The 23,628-nt window shown below is 38.7% G+C and overlaps 1 protein-coding gene across 1 annotated transcript in view; it reads right to left on the bottom strand.

Moving 5' to 3' along the window:
* LOC131253207 (V-type proton ATPase subunit a1) overlaps positions 1–22,425 on the bottom strand; it is an 83,506-nt gene extending 61,081 nt beyond the window's left edge. The window contains exons 1-6 of the mRNA XM_058254105.1: positions 22,091–22,425; positions 9,871–9,915; positions 8,235–8,357; positions 8,012–8,119; positions 1,286–1,399; positions 1,023–1,196 (exon numbers count right to left, since the gene is read on the bottom strand). Coding sequence (XP_058110088.1) covers positions 1,023–1,196; positions 1,286–1,399; positions 8,012–8,119; positions 8,235–8,357; positions 9,871–9,915; positions 22,091–22,231 — 705 coding nt within the window. The 5' untranslated portion in view covers positions 22,232–22,425. The remainder of the gene's footprint in view (positions 1–1,022; positions 1,197–1,285; positions 1,400–8,011; positions 8,120–8,234; positions 8,358–9,870; positions 9,916–22,090) is intronic.
* Positions 22,426–23,628: the final 1,203 nt, after the last annotated feature.

Genomic DNA, 23,628 nt, shown 5'->3' with positions numbered 1-23,628 from the left:
TTCATTGCATCTGTGACAAAACTTTCTGGTTTGATATTCCAGAAAGATAGGTATCCGAATTGAGATTTCCTTTCGATTTGGTTGCATCAGGGTGTGGTTGGGATGATCACATGGAATCGACTCCACAACTATGGTGTAGTTGAGTTTAATGAGGACACTTGGACTAATCAACCGGTCCAGACTGCCCATAAGGTGAAACATACACATTTTATGGGGTACCATGAAAAAATTACACCAATTGGATGATCAAATCCATCCATAACATGGCCTTCGATTTTAAAGTCATTCCAAGCAATGGGTGGGTAGTTAGGATGAGCTGATGACAGGGATGCTTTAAAATCATAAGCAATCCAAGATGAGGCCCATTAAATAGAAATATCAAATTGTTGAGTGGACCTAATTTCTATAAATGATATTAACTATCCCTTTTATGGACTATTGATCAGATGTTAGAATGTTCTGATCAGTGTCGTTTTCTCACTGTAGCCCATGAAACAAGCTGGAGCTAATCAACCATATAATCTTATGATGGTATATCCAAGGGTCCAGAATCTTCAGATTGGACACAAATCCACCACAATTGTGGAGTTGAGTTCATGTGATCACCCCCAATATAAATGTATGTGTGTATGCATGTGTGTAGTCAGAGGATGGAAGCGAAGAGAAAATCACACAGCATGTCATCATCAGACCCATGCACAAGGTGGTCACTCCCTACAGGCCACTTGGTGGGAAAATCTGGTTGATTAACTCAAAAGGTGGGCGACACCATTGAAATCAATGGGCGCACATGCGCATACACACACACATGAGCTGCATGCGAAGAAAAGAGAGAATAGCGTCCAGATTGTTTGAGAAGTAAAAGACACAAGCACAAGCGCACACACAAAAGCAAAAGGCCTGCGTTGCAACCACAAAAATAATAATAATAAATAAATAGATAAAATAAGAGAGAAGAATAGCTTCTAGATTAGACAGTAAAAGGGATAATCGAACATGTAAGGACAATAAGGGAACCAAACCATTTCTGTGGAGACTGGATCCATGACGGGTTCCCCAGCAGGTGCCTGATTGAAAAGCATATTACCCCTAGTAGCACGGAAGAGCATCCTCTCAAATCTTAAAGCCTTTGACTTGCAAATAATCCCACTTACAAATCTCAAGCCAGCTTTGTTCGAAGGCTCATGCTGCATTTCCTATAAAACAGAAAAAGGTTGAATGAAAATAGAAATCATAATGACAGATTGATGAAACTAACCATTCAAGTGAAATATAGGAAAAGGACCTGCTCAAGTAATGATGCAGTCTCCACATAATCGTCTTTGGAGTACACATTTTCATCTAATTCTCTCTCCTGTGCAACTGCATGGTTCTGTGCTGAATCAAGGAAGCCACCTGCCTGGAATAAAAAAAATATGAGAAGGCAAAGGACAAGCAGCTCAAAACAGGTATTCAAAAAGTCAGAACAAATGCTTACACTAGAAAACCATAAATGGCATGAAAGTATCATCATCCAAGAAAAAGAGGTTAACAATTTAGAATAATGCATGTCGTAATAACAAGCAGATTAGACAACATGGCCACTAGAAATTTCAAAAAGTGATTAGATTGCGCATAGAGAGAATTTCCTCAGATACTATACATTCACATAGATTAGCACATTAGCTAACAAAAATAAGATAATTGAAAGAAAAAATACATGCTGAAGACCACATACACTAGCAATCTTCCAAGTTGCATAAGTACATTAAGGCTTTTGGAAGTTACCATATTTGTATTGAGTGGAATGGCCATTAGTGTAAATTACCATTGTGCTCAATTCGGTTCTTTCCTGCATTGAGCTCACTTACCATTTGGAACTGGTTTGAAGAAGCAAGTATTGTGGACTCGAATCTACTCAATTAGGATATGGAAAATGTATGAATTTCATGATATGATTCGAACTTAGATGTTCAAAACTCTTCAATAAAACACCAATTGCAACAGAAAACAAAGAATTATATTGTATATGGGATAAATATTTCGAGACACAACAAACAAAAGCCTCCTACAGGAATTTCTTCAATTGGTTTATAGAAGATCTCACATCTAAAAGATAGTATTGAGAAACTAAGAATGAGAAATATTTCATTCGAATCAATCATAACCACGCCACCAAAGTTCCATATGTATGGCTATAGCCCCATTTGGTATTTGATGGGGACATGGACGACCAAATGTTGATGGATTGGGCTGATTAGGTGGTATTGCATTACATTAGATGGAATTAACACCATTATTACACAAGGACTAGATGTCTAGCAATACCATGGTATTTTGACCATCTAATCTCATGTTTGGGATCAAATTCTTCCTTTGGGAAAAGCACTATATTACGTGAAACCAGCATTTGGTGGTTGCTGAAATTGTAAACAACGGACCAAATTTCATAACTAATGCCAATCACCTATATTCACATGCAACTCAAGTGTCACTTGTAGGGGTGTCAATGGGCTGGGCCAAGCTCTGTCCAAGCCTGGCCCCGCCTTCTTCAATATATACCCAAACCTGGCCCAAGCCCGTGACAGGCCAAAATAGTCCAACTCGAGCCCGAGATACAAATTCAAGGTCTGGCCCATGCCCGGCCTTTCAAAGAGAGAGGGGGAAAGAACTCAAAGATTTGAGACAACATTGAGAAACCAAGAAGTTCTTTGAGATTTTAGCTCTTCTCCCCCACTGATATGATTTTCTCCTCAATTTCATGTTTAGGATCTAAATCAAAACCATCAAACAAACAGAAAATAAGCAAAAATATGTTTTTTTTTTTAATCAAGCTAAAACACATTTCTACTCAAATTCTAATTCCATATCTAAAAATCTAACGACCCCCAATTCGGAAAACATTCCCGTGCTCCTGGTAATTCTACCGCTGTTCACTTTTTTGAAAGAAAACCTAACAATGTTGAAATCACCAAAGGAAGGGACCACTTATCCTAAATAGAATTCAAATCATGCCATAACAGATGTCTCATAGAAGCATAGCATGGGCCATAAATAGAGGAGAAGACCCATTTGAAGTGAGAGGAGGGACTCCTGAGAACCACTGAGATAGCGAAAGAGTCAACCAGAGAGTCTTCTTTGACCCAAGCTCAGGAGTCCCAGACTAAGAGAATAGCCCCCGAAGAGCCCTCCACATCTAGGGAGATCCAATCCTTATTCCTTAAACCCCAAATGGAGTCTAAATCAGAATGACTTACTGACGAGAGCTTGGATTCCTAAATAGCGACGATATGAGGTTTATATTTGCAGAGCATGTCCTTGACCTGAGTTCTCTTCCTTCCGGACCCAAGGCCTCTAACATTCCAGGAGATCACTAGACAACTAACTTGCCCCTTCTACCTTTCTTGGTGGAACGCGAGATAGAACCTGCTTTGTAGTTGACCAAGGACTCTAGGCTCACTAATTCCCTCCATCCTCTTGGGGATTTCGCATGTTTCCTGGTCTCCAAAGTTATCATGGCTTCACATTGTTTAATAAACGGGAGTAAAGTAATATAATCATCCTCCTTATCTCCAAATGACATACCCATTGAGGTCCCAACTTCCATGAAGGCTACAATAATACGTTAGGGGTTCTTGCATGTAGATAGGATTGAGCCTGGACCATAGAGATCAACCGGATGAGAGAGATCATGGGGCTCCTGAAGAGGTTGGGAATCCGGAAAGGATTGAAGAGGAGGGACCTTGGTAATAGGAAACGAAGCAGTAAAAGAACAAGGAATATTGAAGTTAAGGTGGGAAAAGGAGACAACAGTTTGAGTGGTTGGGTCAACTACCACCAGGGCACATTCATGATTAGCAGACTGAGAGTGGGATGAGGATATGAACGTTGGAAGTTGCCTTTGCGGAGAGGCCAGAGAAGGGATCTACTATCAAAGACGTTTGCAAGGCTTCTAGGGGCGATAGGAGGGGCTCTGGGAATAGCCCCTAAAATGGATCTCTTACTCGCCTTCAAAACTCCCCTTCACCCACGAACAAACCTCCTCTGAAAACTAGTCATTATGCCCTCTCGTCATATGAATGACTCTTCACATGGGAAAATTCTCCCCTCATGTCACTTGGAATGGAACTGTAAGCTTAGTTTCCTTTTAGTAGGACCAATTTGGTAAGAAGAATTCAAGCATATAATATAAGCACGGTTGCTTACAACTTACAAGACAAGAACTAGCTTCTAGATGTTATTCACCTTAACAAATGAAAAAGAAGCATAGGGAACGGTGAATTGGTAAAGATTGTTGACCAAGAAGTTTCCCAAAGAAAAGAAGCATAGAGAACGTGGAATTCGTAAAGATTGTTGACCAAGAAATTTCCCAAAGAAAGAAGCATAGGGAACATGGAATCGATAAAGATTGTTGACCAAGGAGTTTCCCAAAAAGACCACTTTCAATATCCTAGACCGATAATTCATGGGTGGAGAGATTGAGAAGGATGATGCCTATAGAATTCAAGCAAAAATGGAGACGTCCCTTTGGAGTTTTATGTGATTGGCATGTACAACTTAAATTGAAAGGGAAATTTTACAAGATGGCTACAAGACCAGACATGCTTTATAGGATAGAATGTTTGGCAATTAAGGAAAAACATGTCCACCGGATGAATGTAACTGAAATGAGGATGTTGAGATGGATAAGTGGCAAGACAAGAAAAAATAGACTAAGAAAAGAATGCATTCAAGGGAATTTAGGAGTAGCGCCAGTAGGTAACAAGATGAGTGAAGTAGACTTTAGAGTTTAGATGGTTTGGTCATGTGCAACAGAGACCAAGAACTATTCTGGTTAGAACTTGAGAGTGAGTTGGTACAAGTTGAAGTGATGTAGGACAATTAATCACTTGCTCTAAAAGCTCGAACTGATAGAGCATGGTGAATTAATCCCTTTATCTCATAGCCCACGCCCCACATCGCATGGGTTAGGACATCGGCCGAACCCTCCTCGTGGGTCCTAACCCTCCTCGTGGGCCCCACTTCACATGGGTACCTCCTCACACGAGCCACCCACCTCACACGGGTGGGATCCACCTCACACGAACCGCCCACCCCGAGTGTCCCCACATCCCATAGGCTACCCCACTCAAGCCCGGTGTGAAAATGCCCATGCATTATGAAGGCTCTAAAAGGGCAAGGGGTAGGCCCAAAAAGGACGTAGGTAGAGGTAGTAAGAAAATACTAGATGACCTATGGTCTAACTGAAGTTATGGCCCTTGATAAAATGGAATAATGAAAAAGGATTCATGTAGCCAACCCCAATTAGTTGGGTTAAGGCTTAGATGATGATGGTAATGATGATTTTTCTCAAAAACTGACCATTAAAAGACCATATTGGCCAATACAGCCCATATCATATCAGCCAACACCAACCGATACCATCATGTAATACCTTGATTGTAAATAAGATTGATTTTAAAGCAAAGATCTGGGTTATGGGAGACTGCTTTTGAGTCATTAGTAGTAGTAGTGATAGGTTGCAAGTGAATTTAAAGACTATGTAGTCTAGTCTTTAAAAGAGGGGGTTGCATAGAGGCTAAGGAAGCCTAGGGTGTAAAATGAAGGGGTTATTTGGTGTAAAGTTGAATTTCCAAGGGTGTTAAGGTGCTACATAATAAGATAGCTTGAAGTACCAGGCAAACAGTTGTGTATGAGATTTGTATATATGCTATGATTGAGCATGGGGATTATGGTTCAAAGCTAAGAGATGGAATTAGGTTTCGGTTAGGGTTTAGGAAGAATAAGAGCTGCAGTTTCAGCTGGGATATAGAAGGTCAGGATTATGTTTTGGGCGGGAATTAGGGTGTTGGTTCTCAAATCAGGGAAAGTTTAATAAACTCGGGTCAGGATTCGGTTTTGGGAAAGTTGAAGAATTTTGCTGTTCAGGGATAGGGTTAATTTAGGGAAAATTGGAAAATTTTGGGTTTAGGAGTAGGATGTTGGACAGATCAAGGGTAAAGGGGAACAGGGAAAGACAATGAAAAAATTCCATAAGATGGAACTTACCAAAAATTGAAGAAGCAACTATTACAGAATTGAATCTACTTAATTGGGACAAGAAAAGGTACCACTTTACTGATATAATTCCAACTTAGATGATTCAAATCTCTTCAATAACAGTAATTGCAGCAGAAAATAAACAAATAAAACAATTTTTAAACAGGATAAATAACTAAAGTCTTGCCACACAAAACCCTAAAGAGATCTCCCTCCTAGGTTTGTAGAAGAATCACACCTCTTGAAGATAGTTTCTAATCACAAGAAACCATCATCATCATCATTTAAGCCTTACCCCAAGTAATTTTGTTTTAAAGGAGCCTTATCCCAACTAATTGGGCTCAGCTACATGAATCCTTGTCAGCCATTCCACTCGATAAGGGCCATAACTTGGTCATCAACTCATTGATTGTAATCAATTTATTGACTGTAATCAACCTATGTAATAGACTATTAGGTAGCACTTGACTGTAATCAACATATGTAATAGTCAATTACATTGCGCCTGCAAGAATTTTATGCTCTCATAGCCAGTCCCCAGACTGGATAAAGGAGGGTTGCGTCAGGTTGGCAGCCAGTGTCGAAATTATGCCATAGTCTCAAGAAACCATAAAAGGAAAAGGAAAATAAATATTCAATATCAATTTAAATGTAAGCATGCCCCCAAAATGTTCCACATGTATGGCCATTCATGGTCGTGTTTACAAAATCCTACTTAAAGATGCGAATGCTGAAGCCTTTTGTTCCAACCTTTTTCCTTGCCTAATTTGTTGAGAACTTATTCAGAAAGTTGTAATAAAATATAAAAAGAGATGAATAACTAACATGTCCAGCATAAACAGGTAAGAAATTTCTTTGGGGGATTGGGTCATTCCTGAGCCTGAGAAACTTAGGGCCTTCTAAGTCTCTGGCTGATTCTTGCAGACCTCCAATGATGGGTCTGTGGACCTCAACTTTGTTGCTAGTTCCTTTTGCAACCAGATCCCTGCAGGCATCGGAGGCGTTGTCAAAGATGATTTGGGACAAGTTAAGAATACCAATCGGGCCATTTGGTATAAAGAATTCATGAATTATTGAAGTGCCTGCCCTATTGCAGGTTATGAAATTATCACAAAATTTGAAGCCATCAGAGGTTGGGGGTATCTGTCCATAAGAGGATCCCTTACAGGCTGCCATGTGTCTTTGAGAAAATTCATGAGATAGTGACCTACTAGGGGGGCCTGATGCACCACATCCACTGAGAAGCTAATTGGAGGCTGATTAACTTGATGAAGATGGAGTTACTGCACCTAAAGGTTCAGCTTCCATTCTTGTAATTCTGACCATTCTTTTTATGCTTCTACATCCTCTTCTTTCCAAGTAATGTCATTGTTGATCAAAGGATACAAAATCCTACATGACTCCCTATATTGGAACAAACACCTAGATAAAATCCTACATCAGTTGCACTAATTGTAGACAGCACTTGATTTTCTAAATAAATCCAGTTGGAGTTATGGAAAAGGTGATTAAAAATAAAACTCATACAAGAAAATGTTCCAATGTTTAAGATGAGAATTTCCCAAAATAAGTGAATACAGCACGCACGCCATTTACATAGAAAGAGGGACCAGGATCTGAAGAAAGACATTTGTAGCTCCAAGATGTTAGTAGCTTAGCCAACTATTTAGATAAAGAGGAGGTTTCCTGCACCTCTCTTGGGAGTTGGGATTGGACAAACTCTCCTTGAATTAACTTGCTCTCTTGTTCTTTATTAATTAGTAGTAGTAATTAGAAATGGTACATTAAGGATAGCAAGAAGCACTTTTAGATTCATATAGCAGTCTCTAAATCATAATAACCCCACATACTAAAGATGACAGCTCTCAATTAAGCGGTAAATATCACAAATCTTATAGAATAACAATGGGTAAAGGTGAAATCACATGAGTAATACATCAAGCAGCAGCAAGCAGAAACACAAAACAAGGAAATAGTACACATAAAAAAGTACCTTCAGCAATACTAGCTTGAATTCCAGTAGCTCGTTGTAGGTATGCCGCAGCTTCTCACTATTTGCATTCATTTCAAGAAGTTCAGTTTCATGCTCAGCAAGTTGTATCTGAAATCAAGAAAGTCTACAACATTAATCTGCAGTGGCATTTTGAATTCAACTGTTCTTACAGAGATAAAGATTTCGTAAACATCTTTCTAGAGTAAATCATATACATATGCACCTCTAGAGCCTCCAAGTCAATATTTGGTTGCAACGCAGGACGAGCGGAAGATAATAGACCGGCCTTACTTATTTGATCTTTGAAATACCGTAGCTTCCGTGACATCTCCGCACATCGTTTAACCTGAGGAACAGCTATCAGCAAATCTCTAGTGAAACAATGAAAGCAGCTGACAAAAGTCCCACAGATGAATTCCAGAAAAGATGTACCATAGTTGCAACTTGAACCATTTAGAGATCTTTTTTCGTTTCTTAAAAAACCCAAAAGAAAAAGAAAGAACTCAAGAATAACTACAAATAGAAGGCTTGAATGCTAAATCACATACATATTAAACATGGAGAGACCTAATCAAGTACCGTAAACACATGCTACATTAGTTCAACACAAAAAAATAAAATAAAATAAATACTGTAAAGTTTCTACAGGAAATGGCAAATCAAATTGGAAAGACTCAATCAACTTTGATGCATACTATGACATTTTAAAGCTCATAAATTCTAAGGGTGCGTTGTTTTTTTTTTTTCTTTTTTCACCAAAATACTGCTTTGCATCAAGGCCATATGGACAAGGCTGTTGGTTTAACTCTTGTTTGAGATACTTGTAATGACATGAAAATGTCGTCATTTTTTTTTTTTTTTTTTTTGGGGGAAGAACCATAGAGACTCAAAAGAAGGCATGTGACTATAAAGTCAAAGATGCATCTCACGAATCAAAGATGGTAGACATGAAAAAATTACAGACTTTCTCAGTCCCACTTGGCTGGACAAATCAGGAAACAGCACATATTTAATGTGCATGTCAAGGTATTCAAAATCGGTTATGTAATAGCCATTACGTAATGGTAACGGTCATAACTGTTACGCATTACAGGGTCGAAACGGCCGCTACAGAAAAAACGGGCCGTTAATGCCCTGTAATGGTCCCATAATGCCCCATAACGGCCCTGTAACAGCCCCGTAACGGTCCCATAATGGTCATGTAACAGTTTTTTCAAAAAATAAAAGAGGGCTGTAACGGCCATAAATGCCCTGTAATGGTCCCATAATGCCCCATAACGGCCCTGTAACAGCCCCGTAACGGTCCCATAATGGTCATGTAACAGTTTTTTCAAAAAATTAAAGAGGGCTGTAACAGCCGATACAAGGGCCGTTACAGCCCATATCATAACAGTAACGGTGGTGGCCGTTACGGCCGCCGTAACTGTTTTGGAACACCTTGGTGTATGTGTATCTAAAGTTGCACATAACTTCTACCTAGCACTTGCTTTGGAATGCCATGATTCTTAGGCATTTAGGGTTCTAACATAGCTAATGATTATTTTCATGCCACCCATGCTTCTGCTACCTGCCATTTCTAGAAACTAAGAACGACTATCACAAGCTAAGCTGCTCTTTCCAGCAATGATCAAACAATAGAGTTTTACTGATGAGAAAGCTACTGTAAAGGAACAAACAATACATGTTGCATGATGAGCATTAAGATCAGGTAGCAACTGAGGAATCAGAAATGTAGCTACTGATGGAACTACTTTAATGAACATCGCGTTTACATCCAATTAGTGAAAGCCTTTCCACTAGTTTCTCAATTAAAAAGGACAACCTTTCAGCAAGCATAGAAAATTATGAACAGTGTGTACCTGATTGACAAATGTTCGTTGAAAAGGACTTTTATCAGCGTTTAACTGGCAAGAGAAAAGAAAGTGAGGACATTGGATAAATTAACTCATAAGTTAATAATACAATTTAATGTTTAAAGAAAATGTAAAAAAGCAACCAAATAAGTTCAGAATGCAATTTAATGTTTAAAGAAAATGTAAAATGCATCAGGAAGAGTACTTTGGAAAGTACTTTGGAAAATAAAAGGTAAATCAAAAAGTATATACATATATATATATATATATATATATATATATATACATATATATATATATATATATATATATATATATATATATATATATATAAACATATATATATATAGTTCAAGGATCAAAATATGTGTATCTAGTGTTCGAGTTTGTCCAGGCAAGGGACACAATAATACAAGTTTATCTGGACAGCTCCATGCAATTTATTGGTAATTACAAGCTTATGCTGGGATTTTAATCAGATGATAGTCAGAGAAATCACAGTAAGACAAAACTCTTATGCAACAGCGACACTACCAAGAAAATAGATAAGAAGTCAACTCACATGCTTAGTGTATATTACCAGGTAGGTCTGCTATCATTGGTTTACACGAGTTTTCTTCTTCTTCTTCTTCATCTTCTTCCTTCTCAAGAGTACCTCATTTTCCCTTACTGCTTCGGAATTCCTTCTCTCCATGTCTTCAATGAATTCTTTTGTGTGTCAAGAAATTTAAAATTTTATCTTTCCTCTTGCAAACACATGATATGTAAGTTTATTTGCACAGTCAGTCGAATCCTTGTAGACCCAATGATGCTCATTTTTATTTTTGACCACTAACATAGAACTTTCTACTAAATCTTAGACCTCACTTTTATTTCTACTACCTAGATCTTCTAAAGCAGCCAACATGACCTAGCTTGGGAGGAATAGGATAAGTCATATCAACTTAAAAGAACTAGGTTAAGACTTTATAGAATCCTCTTTCCAATTGGGCTATACATGGCAAGTGTGTGCAAGATGCTGTCAATGTACCAGGTTGGTACTATGCGAAAATGCCCTGTCCCAAAAGCCAGTCTGGCACACTCATCAAGTGAGCCACACATGTACATTGCATAAAGGCCATTCATGATTTCTTTCTAACCATCCATTTTCATCATACAAGGGTGGTCACCTGATGACATTATTGGCATGGTTTATCGGCCAGCGCATGTCCACAGACAGCCTTAACCTTAATGAATGGCCAGATCTTACATGATTGGCATGGTTTATCGGCCAGCGCATGTCCACAGACAGCCCTAACCTTAATGAATGGCCAGATCTTACATGTCTGCCAGGTTCACGTATGTGCAGTGACTTGCTTGTTCAACCACTCCTGTGAAGTGAGCATAGCATTTATCTTTCTTTTTTTCCTAAAGAGTGACCACAGCATTTATCATTAAAATATGCTCACACCAAAAGTCCGTAAAGCACCATCCAGTGTTTAATTTGTACAAGTAGGGCCTGTGGTTCATTGATCCAAATTGTTGATATGATGGGACTCGCTGTGGATGGTCAATGTGTCAAAAGAAACCCAACTAGAAGATCTTAGCAATAGGATATTTGGCCCTCTATTGTTGGTTCGAAAAGAACCAATCTTGTAATTTCTTTTTAGCCTTCTTTTTGTTGGTCACCTAGGAGGGTTAGATTTTTCCTTCCACGGGAATTTTGGTGCAGAGGCTGTCCTAAATGGCACCCATGATATCAATGGTTTGAATCATTCAACCATGGACCACACTTGTACACTTAAAACCAAGACGGTTCTATACGAACTTTGGCTTGAGCACCGTGTAATGAGAAATGCTACAGTCATTCATGAGAGGAGAGGCTGATGAGCGAATCACTGCAAAAGTATGTGAGATTTGGTGACTACAAGCCTTGGCCCTTGCCCACGGACTATGCCAATATAGTCATGAGTTGGGTCACACTCACATGAGGAAAATGGACAGAAGGAAAATCACAAACAGCCTTGTATTCATAGTACACATGGCTCACCTTATGAGTTAACCAGCATATCTTTAGAAATGGTTTTTTTTTTAATTAACCACAAAATTTTATTAAAAACTCGCAAGAAGCAAGCTAAAAATACAAAGAAACAAAAACACAAATAAAATTACAAATGGAATACTGAATGAAGCTGGTCAAAGTCTATCATAGTTACATAAGGAGTCCATCCCAACACGCAGACATTGATCTTATGTACACAGTCCAGCACTGCAACCTCCCCATTGTTAAAGCAACGATCATTTCAAGCTCTCCATATTATCCAAAATATAGCCATGATGAGTAATCGCCATAATGCCTTTGTAGATTTACTAGCCCCCCACCATGCCAGGCCCATAAAAGATCAAAAACTGAACTTGGCATCACCCACTTTGTACAAAGAGCAGCAAAATAATGGTCCCAGATTCGTCTTGCATAATTACAATGGATGAATAAATGATCAATTGTTTCCGCATCCCCCATAAACAACAAACATACATTTGGAAGAATAAAGGCCTACCGTTGTAAATTGTCCACTATTAATATTCGTTTCTTACCCACTAACCATACAAAAGCGGCAACTCAAGGAGGAGCACCATAAAACCAGAGGTGATAAGGAAAACACGCATGAAGAACACGTGAGGAAGCTTGTGAAGGCACATTTAGAAATGGTATGTTCACATAGAGCCCTCAGCAAAGGCCTCTTTTGTTATCTACTACTCGTAACATCTAGCAAACTGCCCATGAATTGTATACATATCAAAATAATAAGGCTCGGATTTATAATATTTATAAGGAGATTGGAAATCTAAGATGGGGAACGATCAGTGCCTGATTATTATGATCTGAAGCAGGAATTATCCTTTCTAGATAATCTTTATTTTGTGTGTTCCACAAATGCTAAGGCATATAAGATGAGCATCGAGAAGAAACGAATTTTTGAGTTTTGACAAGCCTTAATACAGAGTTTGAACTAATTCATACCCAGATTCTTGGCTCACCCTCTTCACCATCACTAAATAGCGTCTATGCACTATTGTTGCATGTTGAGAAGCGCTGCACTGCTATGGGATTGGTTGTAGTTGAGAAATTTGCTCTAATGACAAGTTTTTGAAACTTCAATAATGCTAATGTTGGTCGTGGTAGAGGGTCAAGAAGAGAAGGAAATGATGGTGGCCGTAGTATTGGTTGTGGTCATGGCATCGATCGATTACCTACTCATTGTGGTAAACGGGGACATAGTGTGGATAATTGTTGGATTCTTCATGGTAGACCTCCAAGCCAAGCTGCTAACTCTGCAACATCATATGGCAGAGATTCTCAGATTACTACCGGGGACACAGTTCCTTACACTCAACTTCGCTTGCGGTTCCATCTGCTGATGATGTTGTTCACGTCTCAAACTTTTAAGTATAATGCTTTGTTAAGATACACCACTCAAAATAAGGCCTCCTCATCCACTTCCTTGTGTCAGACAGGTAATACATCTACTACTCTTCATACTACCTCTACATCAAGCCCTTGGGTCATTGATTCAAGGGCTACCGATCATATGACATGTACATTTGGCTCTTTTTCTTCATTTACTCCCAATTCAAGTTTAGGTCGTGTTAAATTGGCAGATGGTAGTCTTAACTCCTATTGGGGGTTAAGGATACTATATCTATTTCCCCATTTTTTTTCGTTGTCATCTATCTTGTTGGTGCCTAAGATTACGCCTAATTTGTTATCAATTAGTAAGGTAACTAATGACTTGCATTGTAATGTGACATTTTATCTTGATCATTGTATTTTCTAGGATCTGAAGACGAACAAGTTGCTTCGTGGTGGACATGAGGAGGATGGTTTATACCTTTTTCGTTTAAATACTTCAAGTGAGTGTCTTGGTGTCCAAAAGGAAGACTTTTATAACGAACAATAAAGGTTTGGTCATCTTTCAAGTCTTGTATTCCAATCTTTATTACCAGCATTAGTCAAGTTTAGTGATGTTAAAATTTTAAAGTGTGAGGCTTATGTTTTAGTCAAACACCATAAATTTGTCTATCCCCCTATGGAGAAATGTTCCAGTGGATTTTTTTTTTCCTTTTTTAGTTCATTTGAATGTTTGGAGTCCAATTCCTATTGTTTCTAATGGTTCAAATACTTTATCTTGTTTATTAATGATGCATCTTATATGACATTGATTCATTTGATAGAATCTAGAGATGTGGTTAACTCTATTTTCGAAGCATTTCATAGTTGGGTTAAAAATCAATTTAATGTGAGTGTTGGTACTCTTTGTACAGATAATGCAAAAAAATACATTTCCCATACTATTATATCTTATCTTTAGGAGGTATCAACTCTTAGACCACGTGCATATAATGGCGTGACTGAAAGGAAGAATAGACAACTTTTTGAAGTCACTCAAACTAATGCTCTTCTGGTTGGAATGTCTATTCTTAAATCTTTTTTGTCAAATGTTATTATTATAGCCTAATATCCGATCAATCGTCTTCTCACTAAAGTTCTTATTGGAGAGTCTACTATTCCATATTTTTTGGACTCTTATCCAATATATGGCATTCCCTTACATGCCTTCGCATGTATATGTTATGCATGGTATGTCGTAACGGCTATTACGTAAAGGTAATGGTGGCAGCCGTTATGTAAAGGTAATGGCGGCAACCGTTACACGTGTAACAACCATAATGGTTGTTACAGAAAAAATGACTTATCCCGTTACAACCCCCGTAATGGCCCGTTACACCCTCCGTAAAGGTTATAACAGTCCATTACGGGACCAACATAGGTATTTTGGTTTTTTTTCAATTTGGCTGCAACGTCCATTACAGCCCGTATCGTAAAGAGGTAAATTGTCAGATAGAGTTGTCTATAACATTGATCCTCTTAGAAACAAATTGCCAAATAGAGTTGTGTTGCAGGACAATTAACCATTTGCTCTAAAAGCTCGAACTGATAGAGCATGGCGAATTAATCCCTTTATTTCATAGTCCAGGCCCCACATCCCATGAGTTAGAACCTAGGCCGAACCCCCCTCGCGGGCCCCACTTCACATGGGTTCCACTTCACACGAGCCACCCGCCTCACACGGGCCGCCCACCCCGAGCGTGCCTCTGCATCCCACAAGCTACCCCACTTGAGCTCAGTATGAAAATGCCCCTGCATTAAGTTGTCAAATGCATTTTCTTGGAATATGTGTCTTCACAAAAGTGGTAAAATGTCTTGATCCTCTTACTAAAAAGTTGTCTCTATGGATGTTAATTTGTAGAAGATGCTCCATACTTTTCTGATAGAAAAGGGGTGACACATTCTATGATTCTTCCTATTCCTGCTCAAGTCTGATTAGATAGTGTCTGTCTTCTGAACCTGACAATGTTAGAAATAAGGTTCTTACTGATTCCACTAAGTCAAACTTGATAGTATATGAACGCGGGAATGTTAGTGAACCCAGTATTTCCCAGGACACCACAAAGCATGCCCCTTCGGCTACAAGTACTGATAGTGTTCCTACTCGATTGCCTATTTATGATGATTCTTATTTAGAACATGTCTTATATTTACCTCTTATTGTCAGAAAAGCAAAAAAGACAATGTACGTATCACCTTATTCAAAGGTTTGTTTCCTTCATTCCATGTCCCCTCAGCATTAGTCCTTTGTTTCGACCATTAAGTGTTCTTAATCCACCATTTCTAAAAATTTGAAGGAGGTTCTTATTTTTCCTCTATGGCACCAAGGTTGAGCTATAGAGGAGTAGATGATAGCTCTTGAAAGGATTCATACATAGGAGATGATGGCTATGATACAGATTGGGCAGGTTCTTTAACAGATAAGTGATCTATTAGTGGTACTGCACGTTTGTGGGAGGAAATCTAGTCATGTCAAAGAGTAAGAAGTGGAGTGTTGTGGCCCAATTAAGTGTTGAAGCAAAATATAGAGCAATTTCTCATACTATTTGTGAGTTGATGTGGATCAAGAAGCCATTGCAAGAAAAGGGGTTTGAAGGGAATTTACCAACGTAGTTGTTATGTGATGACCAAGCAGCGTCCCACATTGCAAATAATCCAATCTATCATGAAAGAACAAAACATATTGAAGTCGACTGTCACTTCATACATGAAAAAAGTCTCTAGTGGTGAAATCTCTGCGCCACATATTCAGTCTCAAGATCAGCTTGCTAATATGTTCACCAAGGCCCTTAATCATAGTCAATCTATACGCATAAACTCCAAGCTTGACATCGACAACATCTATGCTCCAACTTAAGGGATAGTGTTGACATGTGAATGTGAGTCGTAACACTATACAACCCACCTAGTCTTTTCCTTTTGTTAATTAGTTGTTAGGACTTAGTGGAGATTCTAACTTTTTCCACTTAAGGATATTTTTGTCTTAATCATTTTATTGAATAATATAAAAGGGGAGGGAAGGACGTCCAACCTCAATTCAACCCTCTCTCTCTCTCTCTCTCTCTCTCTCTCTCTCTCTTCTATTCTTAATCTACAAAACTACATAATGCTAATGAGGAGAATGTTACAACACTAAAGAGCAGATCCCCAAATATCTATAAGTTCATGGACTTTGTGAATGATGTAGATTTTGCCAAATTGTACTTATCCAATGGCCTAAGAATCATGGTATTGAAAAACAGTTACATATCAGCCGATATGTAAAGGAAACGGTTAGCCTTGTTACACAATACAAGGTTAAGTTGATCCATTATGAAAAAATGGGTTGTATCAGTGCAATTACCGAGAGGATACGACTATTAAAGGCCAATATGGCTATAAAGGGCCCATTTTGAAAAAAAAAAAATTTATATCAGTTTCTCTCGTTTTCCACTTCTTTCTTCATTTCAACCATGAAGGAAGCTTAAAAACCAATTTTAAACTAAATTAAGGCCTATTTTGATGATTAAAACACAAATTTTGAGTAGGATTCAATGAATCAAAGCTAAGTGGCCCATTTTAGAGAATATCATAAGGGTAAACCATCACTTCTGTTCATTCTACCATCTTTTTTTGTTGTATTTATATGTAACAAGCCCTAAATTACCAAATCATGCTGCATTCTTACCAAATAAGTACATCCATTAGTTGTTTGATCAGGGCCCTTTTAGCCAAATTATAGCAAGTCAAGCCGAAATTGCCCAACAAATAGCATTCTTACTAAAAAATCGCTGGTTGAACCATCAAATACATGTCCAAAACAACAATAAAAAATTAATAACATATTTGAGATCCTCACATGTTTTAGAATTTTACCAATGTTTTTTTAGATTTTTTTCCCAAGAAAATTTTTAGTCGTTATAGGGTCGTATTGACCGATAAGGCCCATATCATATTTAGCCAGCAAGCTAGTCAATACGACAGTAGATACTGCTATGTAACATCCTACTAAGAATCTTTCATACTTAAACTCCATATTCTAGAGGTCTCAACTCAATTTTACATACATGTAATTATAAGAGCATTCTAGAAGCTTCTAGAGGGCTTTGCACACTAATACACTCTTTTATTCCCTTTTAGAGTTTTTTATACCTTGTAGATCTTCTAGAGTCTTCTATACCCCTTTTAGACCTTCCTAGAGTCTTTTAGATCTTCTAGATTTCTCTACAATCTGACGCAGGACAACTAACCACTTGCTCCAAAAGCTCGAACTAATAGAGCGTGGCGAATTAATTCATTTATCTCATAGCCCAAGCCCCACATCCCATGGGTTAGGTCCTCGGCCGAACTCCCCTCGTGGGCCCCACATCACATGGGTTCCGCCTTACATGAGCCACCCACCTCCCATGAATGGGGCCCACCTTACACGGGCCACCCACCCCAAATGTGCTCCCGCATTCCACAGGCCACCCCACTCAAGCCCCATGTGAAAATGCCCCTACATTAATCACTCCCGGTGAGGAGTCTAGAACACAAGACCTCCTACTCTAATACTACTTTGATGCAGGACAACTAATCACTTGCTTTAAAAGCTTGAACTGATAGAGCGTGGCAAATCAATTCCTTTATCTCATAGCCCGCGCCCCGCATCCCATGGGTTAGGTCCTCAACCAAACCACCCTCATGAACCCCACGTCGCATGGGTTCCGCCTCACACAGGCCGCCCACCCCGAGTGTGACCCCGCATCCCACAAGCCACCCCACTCAAGCCCAATGTGAAAATGCCCCTACATTACAATCCCTGTTAGATTTTTTTAGAAAAAGGCCCTTCTACTATATGCACAGAAGTTGTTGCGGAGTACAAGAGGATAGTTGATGTCCTGTGGAGAGCTCTAGCTTCCGCTCTCATGGATTCCTTTATTCTAATTGGATCAGAAAAGAATACATAACCTCCCCATTTCATTTCTGAGTACATTCCCAATACGTTTTGGCCCTATGTTCTCAAAATAACTACCAGTAGAGTCCAATTTCAATACCTAGAAAAATGCATTAGTATTTCATATCGTCAAAGATGCCAACTTACAAGATTGAATTTAATCTGGTAATGATGGAATTCTTGGTGCAATTCTTGGTCTCTGACACACAATGACAAACCATCTTTAGTACACTTGCCCCATCTTATTACCTATTGGGGCTATTCCTAAGTTCCCTTATATGTATTCATTTCTAAGTTTATCATTCCTCGTCCTGCCACTCATCTATCTTAACAACCTCAGCTCAGCTACAGTCATTCTATGAACACATGGTTCTTTGATTGCCCAACATTCTATCTCATAAAGCATGGCTGATCTTACCCTTCAATTTGATTGGTATGCAACAATCACATAAAACTCAAAAGGCACATCTCCACTTTATCCATCCAAGTCTAATTCACCAAGCAACATCCTTCTCAATCTCTACATCATCATATTGTTTGGAATCATGATGGAAGTTATGGCATAAGTTTGACGTTGACTAACCTGACCGAACCCTCCTTTATCCGAGCTTGGGACCAGCAATTAGAGCACGAAACTCCCACAAAGGCAATGTAATAGACTATTAAATAGGTTTATTACAATTGAGTGCCATCTAATAATCTAGTACATAGGTTGATTACAATCGAGTGTCATCTAATAATCTAGTACATAGGTTTATTACAATCGAGTGCCATCTGATAATCTAGTATATAGGTTGATTACAATCAGCGAGTTCCTTCTAAATCTCTACATTATTATGAATTATTGATCTATATATCCTATATGGTGATCTTTTGAATTATGTTAGGCCCATCTAGGCAGTCATCAATTGATAGGCAGAACAAAAGCTTTCCACCAAAATATGAGCAGCATAATTGCCAATTCGGGTCATCATTTCTAGTATAGAGATTGTTTGAAGTAGAAATAAGCCCTTTTTGGCTTCAAATCATGAAATTAAAAAGAAAGTTTTGAAGTGATGAAAAAGAATATCTAAAAAAGGTCTCCTCCCAAACAGCTTTGCCATATTCCAATTTATTGATCTAGCCAAATAGCACTTTGGATGTACATAAAACACACCCTTTGCATATTTATGTGCTCTCCTCAGGTGCCGTTTAATAAACTGAAGGTAAAAATTTAAAAAAAAAAAATTTAAAAAAATAAGAAGAAGAAGCTCTAAAAGCTTAAAGTGTTGAATTGTAATTTTGAAATACTTTAAGGGATTTTTAGTCAAAAGTGATAAGAAATTTTCAAAATGGTGTGTCGACTTGTTGCAAATAAACTTTCCGGTCTCATATAAGAATGGAAAACCGGAGCATGTTTTTGCTACAGGAGTTGAGTGATGCAGACATCAGTGGTGCACCCTTTAAAGTGTACCAAAGGAGGCGTCGCCGACAGAGTACCGGAGCGAAAGAGTAGATGTGGATGGACGTTGGGTCCATCAGATCCATTTTCTGACGCGCTACTAGTGCAAGAGCGGCATGACCACAGCCTGACCATATATCCATAGGTCGGATTTTCACACCCTACCACACGGGTGTTTTAGTTTTAGGCCTTTTTGTTCTTTTTCCTTGTTTCAAGGGCTTTATTGCACTTTCTTTATTTTTTCGTCTTTTTATTATTTTTCTTGTTTTTAGGGGCTTTAGTGAACTTTTACTTTTTCCATAGCTTATATATACGTTGTGAGAAACCCTATTTTCATTATTATTAAATGAATAGAAATTCGTATTTTTTCTTCCTCTTTATTCAAGAGATTAGGGTTTCAGGATTGGCCCTTGGGTGTTGAGGATTCCACCCTGATTTCAAGTTTCCTTCTTTTTAGATCTTCGAGGTGCAAGAAAATGTAAGAATCATCCTCCTTTTCTTTTGACAACAAAAGGACCCGTACTTTCTTCATCTTGAACCCTTCATTCTTCACCCATTCCGTTCCTCTGGATACCTCATTTCTAGTTTGAACGGAAAAGAGGGATGGTCAGTCAATAAAATCATATCCAAACTTCACCATGGACCGACTTATGCTAGATCTGGGATATCCTCATATCTTCAGGTCCTCCATTTTTACTATTTACGCGATTTTATGCTAAGGGGCATGATCCTGATGGAATGACCTCATCTTTGTGTTGAAATTTACCTAATCCCTTTGATTGGAAAGGGTTAGTTGATTCGTGTATTTACTTGAACATTCTTTAACCTGATTATACATACATCTAGGATTAGGTCATCACATGTCCTCGCATCATTGAGCTATCACTCTGTTCATTCACTCCTAGTAACAACCAAACTAATGAGTTCTTCGGACATCCTATTTCTAGGTACTCTCAAGCGGTGAGGCCTGTGTTCTCAATCGGTGAAGCATCACAACCTTTGACTACACGACTTGCTTATCCTCTTTTTTTTTTCTTTTTTTGTATCCGTCCCAAGCTTGCTTCCCTCTTCACTGGGAAAGGAAGCTACCGCCCTCGATTCACAAGTCGAGTTCGATTCCAAATAAATGGAATGCGCCACCATTTTCAGCATTCAGCCTGAGAGTGAAGAGAGAGGAGCCAAAAAAAAGACTCATATTTTCATTGAAAATTAATTAAGCACTTAATAATCTGGATTTGCCAAACAATCTGAATCGTATAAGTGCTGAAAATAAGTTTTATCAAATAGCACCTCAGTCTACATACTTCTCTTGAGCTATTAGAATAAACGTCCATGTAAATCTCAAAGAAAGACGCGATAACCTAACAATCCCAGCCCCTAAAATTCAGGTAGAGGATACTGTGGAAAGATAACCTGAGTGAGAACATAAATTTCATCATCTGGTGCACTGCACCACAATTTGAAAAGTGGCAGCATGGTCCAAGATCCGGACCATTCATCAGGTTCACTCCACCATGAATGAACCACTGCCCTCAAATTGCAAGAATTGGACGAATCCCAACAAGGAAAAAATATATATATCTGCACGCTTATCAAAATGAATATCTACAAATGGACTTCATCCCAAACAACATTTTCCACATTCCAATTTACTGGATCTGACCAAATGGGGATTTGGGCAGTCATCAAACACACCCTTGGTCTTCATTTTTATCTCCACTCGCCTCAGTCTGCATATTTCTGTAAGCTTTAACAATAAACATTAATGTAGATCTCAATGCAAATCACTATAACCTCACAACCCGAGACCCTAAAATTGGGGTACTTAAGACTACAAAAATATAACCTGATCGCAGAATACCAATTTCACCATCTGGTGCACTCTTCTACAATTGGAAACGTGGCAAAATGGTTGAAGATCCAGACCATTCATTAGATGCATCCCACCATGGAAGGACAACTATCCTCAACTCACAAATTTTGGGCAATCCAAACCATCAAATTATTGGACCTTTCCAGTTGAAAATGTCACTATTGGTTCCTGCCATCGCCATTTGATGGTCACCAGCCAGACAGTTAAAACCAACCGATCAGTGACACTAGACTAGTATGGTGGATCTACATTGGAATCAACACAGCAAACATCAAAGATCTCGAACTCCACATGTCGAATTCTTGTGTAAGCAAAGAGCATAAGCACGCTCTCGCCGTGATCCAGCAGCAGATCTACCAAACAGGATCATCCCTCAACACACACACAGACGACACCGAATAATATAAACCAAAAACAAATTCAAGATCCGTTTATCAAACCTAAGGAAATACGAACCTGAAAAGATCCCAATCTCAACGGGAATCCAAAAGAAGTGACGTGGAATCGATATGAGAGGGAGAGAGAAGGCATGGAATGAGAGAATGAGATCTGGGGAGAAGTGGATCTTACGTCTTTGAATTGGAGGAGGCCGAGGTCGCCGAGGTAAGAGATGGCACGGTGGGAAGATTCGACGGGCATGATGAGTTGGACGAAGCTCATCTTCTCGGACCGGAGATAATCCATGGCTGGCAATCTCTCCAGTATCTGCATCTTATATCAAATGGAGAAAGATATCATAGAAGATCTTCAGCTTCAGATCTGAGGGATCGCTTCCAATAAGAAGGTGTTGTTGGTGTGGGATCTCTATCGAAGGGGAAGGTCGCCTGGGTTTCAGTATTGCGTTCTCTCAACTGCCATTGGAAGCGGAAAATTCCCGTCACTTTTGACGGTGCGCCCCGCACCCTCGCTACTTCCCCCCACCTCGGTGAGAGAGAACCGCACGTGCCTCACTCGACTCGCGTGAAGACATGTCCAAAGTCAAACGTGTAACAGATGGGCCGTTCTGGCCGGGCCATTGTCTTTTCAGACGGACCCGACTCAACTCTAACATATCCAGGTCCAATTTTCTAGGAAAATTATCTGAAATCAAGTCAGGTTCAGGTCTACCCATTTTGGACCCCATTTTTAATTGGTTTCTTTTTTTTTTTTTTAGGGTTAGTTGATAAAACCTATTTAGACCACTGTTACTCAAAATTTATATTTTTAAATTAATTTTCACCCAAAAATATAGCTCATTTTTTAACAACCCCTCCAAGCCAAAATGCTGAAATTAGTGATGTGTTAAAATTTCATTTTACTTTTGATTAAAATATTTCTAAAATTATTTTAAAATTACAATTTAGCATTATAAGTTTTTAATACTTCAATTAATTTTCAGATCTTATTTTTTTAGTTTATCAAATGGCAATCTAGCCAACACCGTGGACCCAGATGAAAATCTATTAAGTTTGCACTATGACTTATAGTCCACCCAGTGGATAACTTTCGAACCTTTCACTTTTTGCGACTTCTAACAAATCCAATAAGTTGGGCCTATCATGAGATCACCTTTTATAAAACTTAGACATATCCACTCAGTTATTGAACCACTCATGTAAATATCAATGGCTAGACATCATTTTCTATGATGTAGTCCACTTGATGGGTAGATGTTGGTGTCAAATTCAATTGCACATGTTATGTTTGTGTGCCGAGGTGTTGGAAACAATGGTAAAGGAAAATATGTAAAATAGAATAAATAAAAAGATATAGAACTTCACACCTATTTGGAAGATCACAAATGCAATAATCTTAGCCAATGTAGACCCCATTTTTCTTGTTAGATGATGTGTGGATTATGTTCTTCTCTTTAAGATAGTGTCGCTTGGTAAAATTTCTCCAGTGCAGAACATTTGCAACGTGATATCCCTATAATATAATCGCCCAACATACGATCTCATCAATGTGCACGCTTCGAGCGAAATCCAACGGCAAAAGCACCACCACACCTTCTTCATATGGCTAGGGAGAAAAAGAAAAAGAGAAATTTAAATTTTTTTTAAAAAAATGAGGAGATTGTAGGTGCTATGTTATAATTTTAGCAATCGGTTTTGTCAAATTTTGTTGTG

The sequence above is a fragment of the Magnolia sinica genome, chromosome 8, assembly GCF_029962835.1.
Source record: "Magnolia sinica isolate HGM2019 chromosome 8, MsV1, whole genome shotgun sequence".
NCBI lineage: Eukaryota > Viridiplantae > Streptophyta > Magnoliopsida > Magnoliales > Magnoliaceae > Magnolia > Magnolia sinica.
This window is presented reverse-complemented; position numbering and strand designations above follow the sequence as displayed.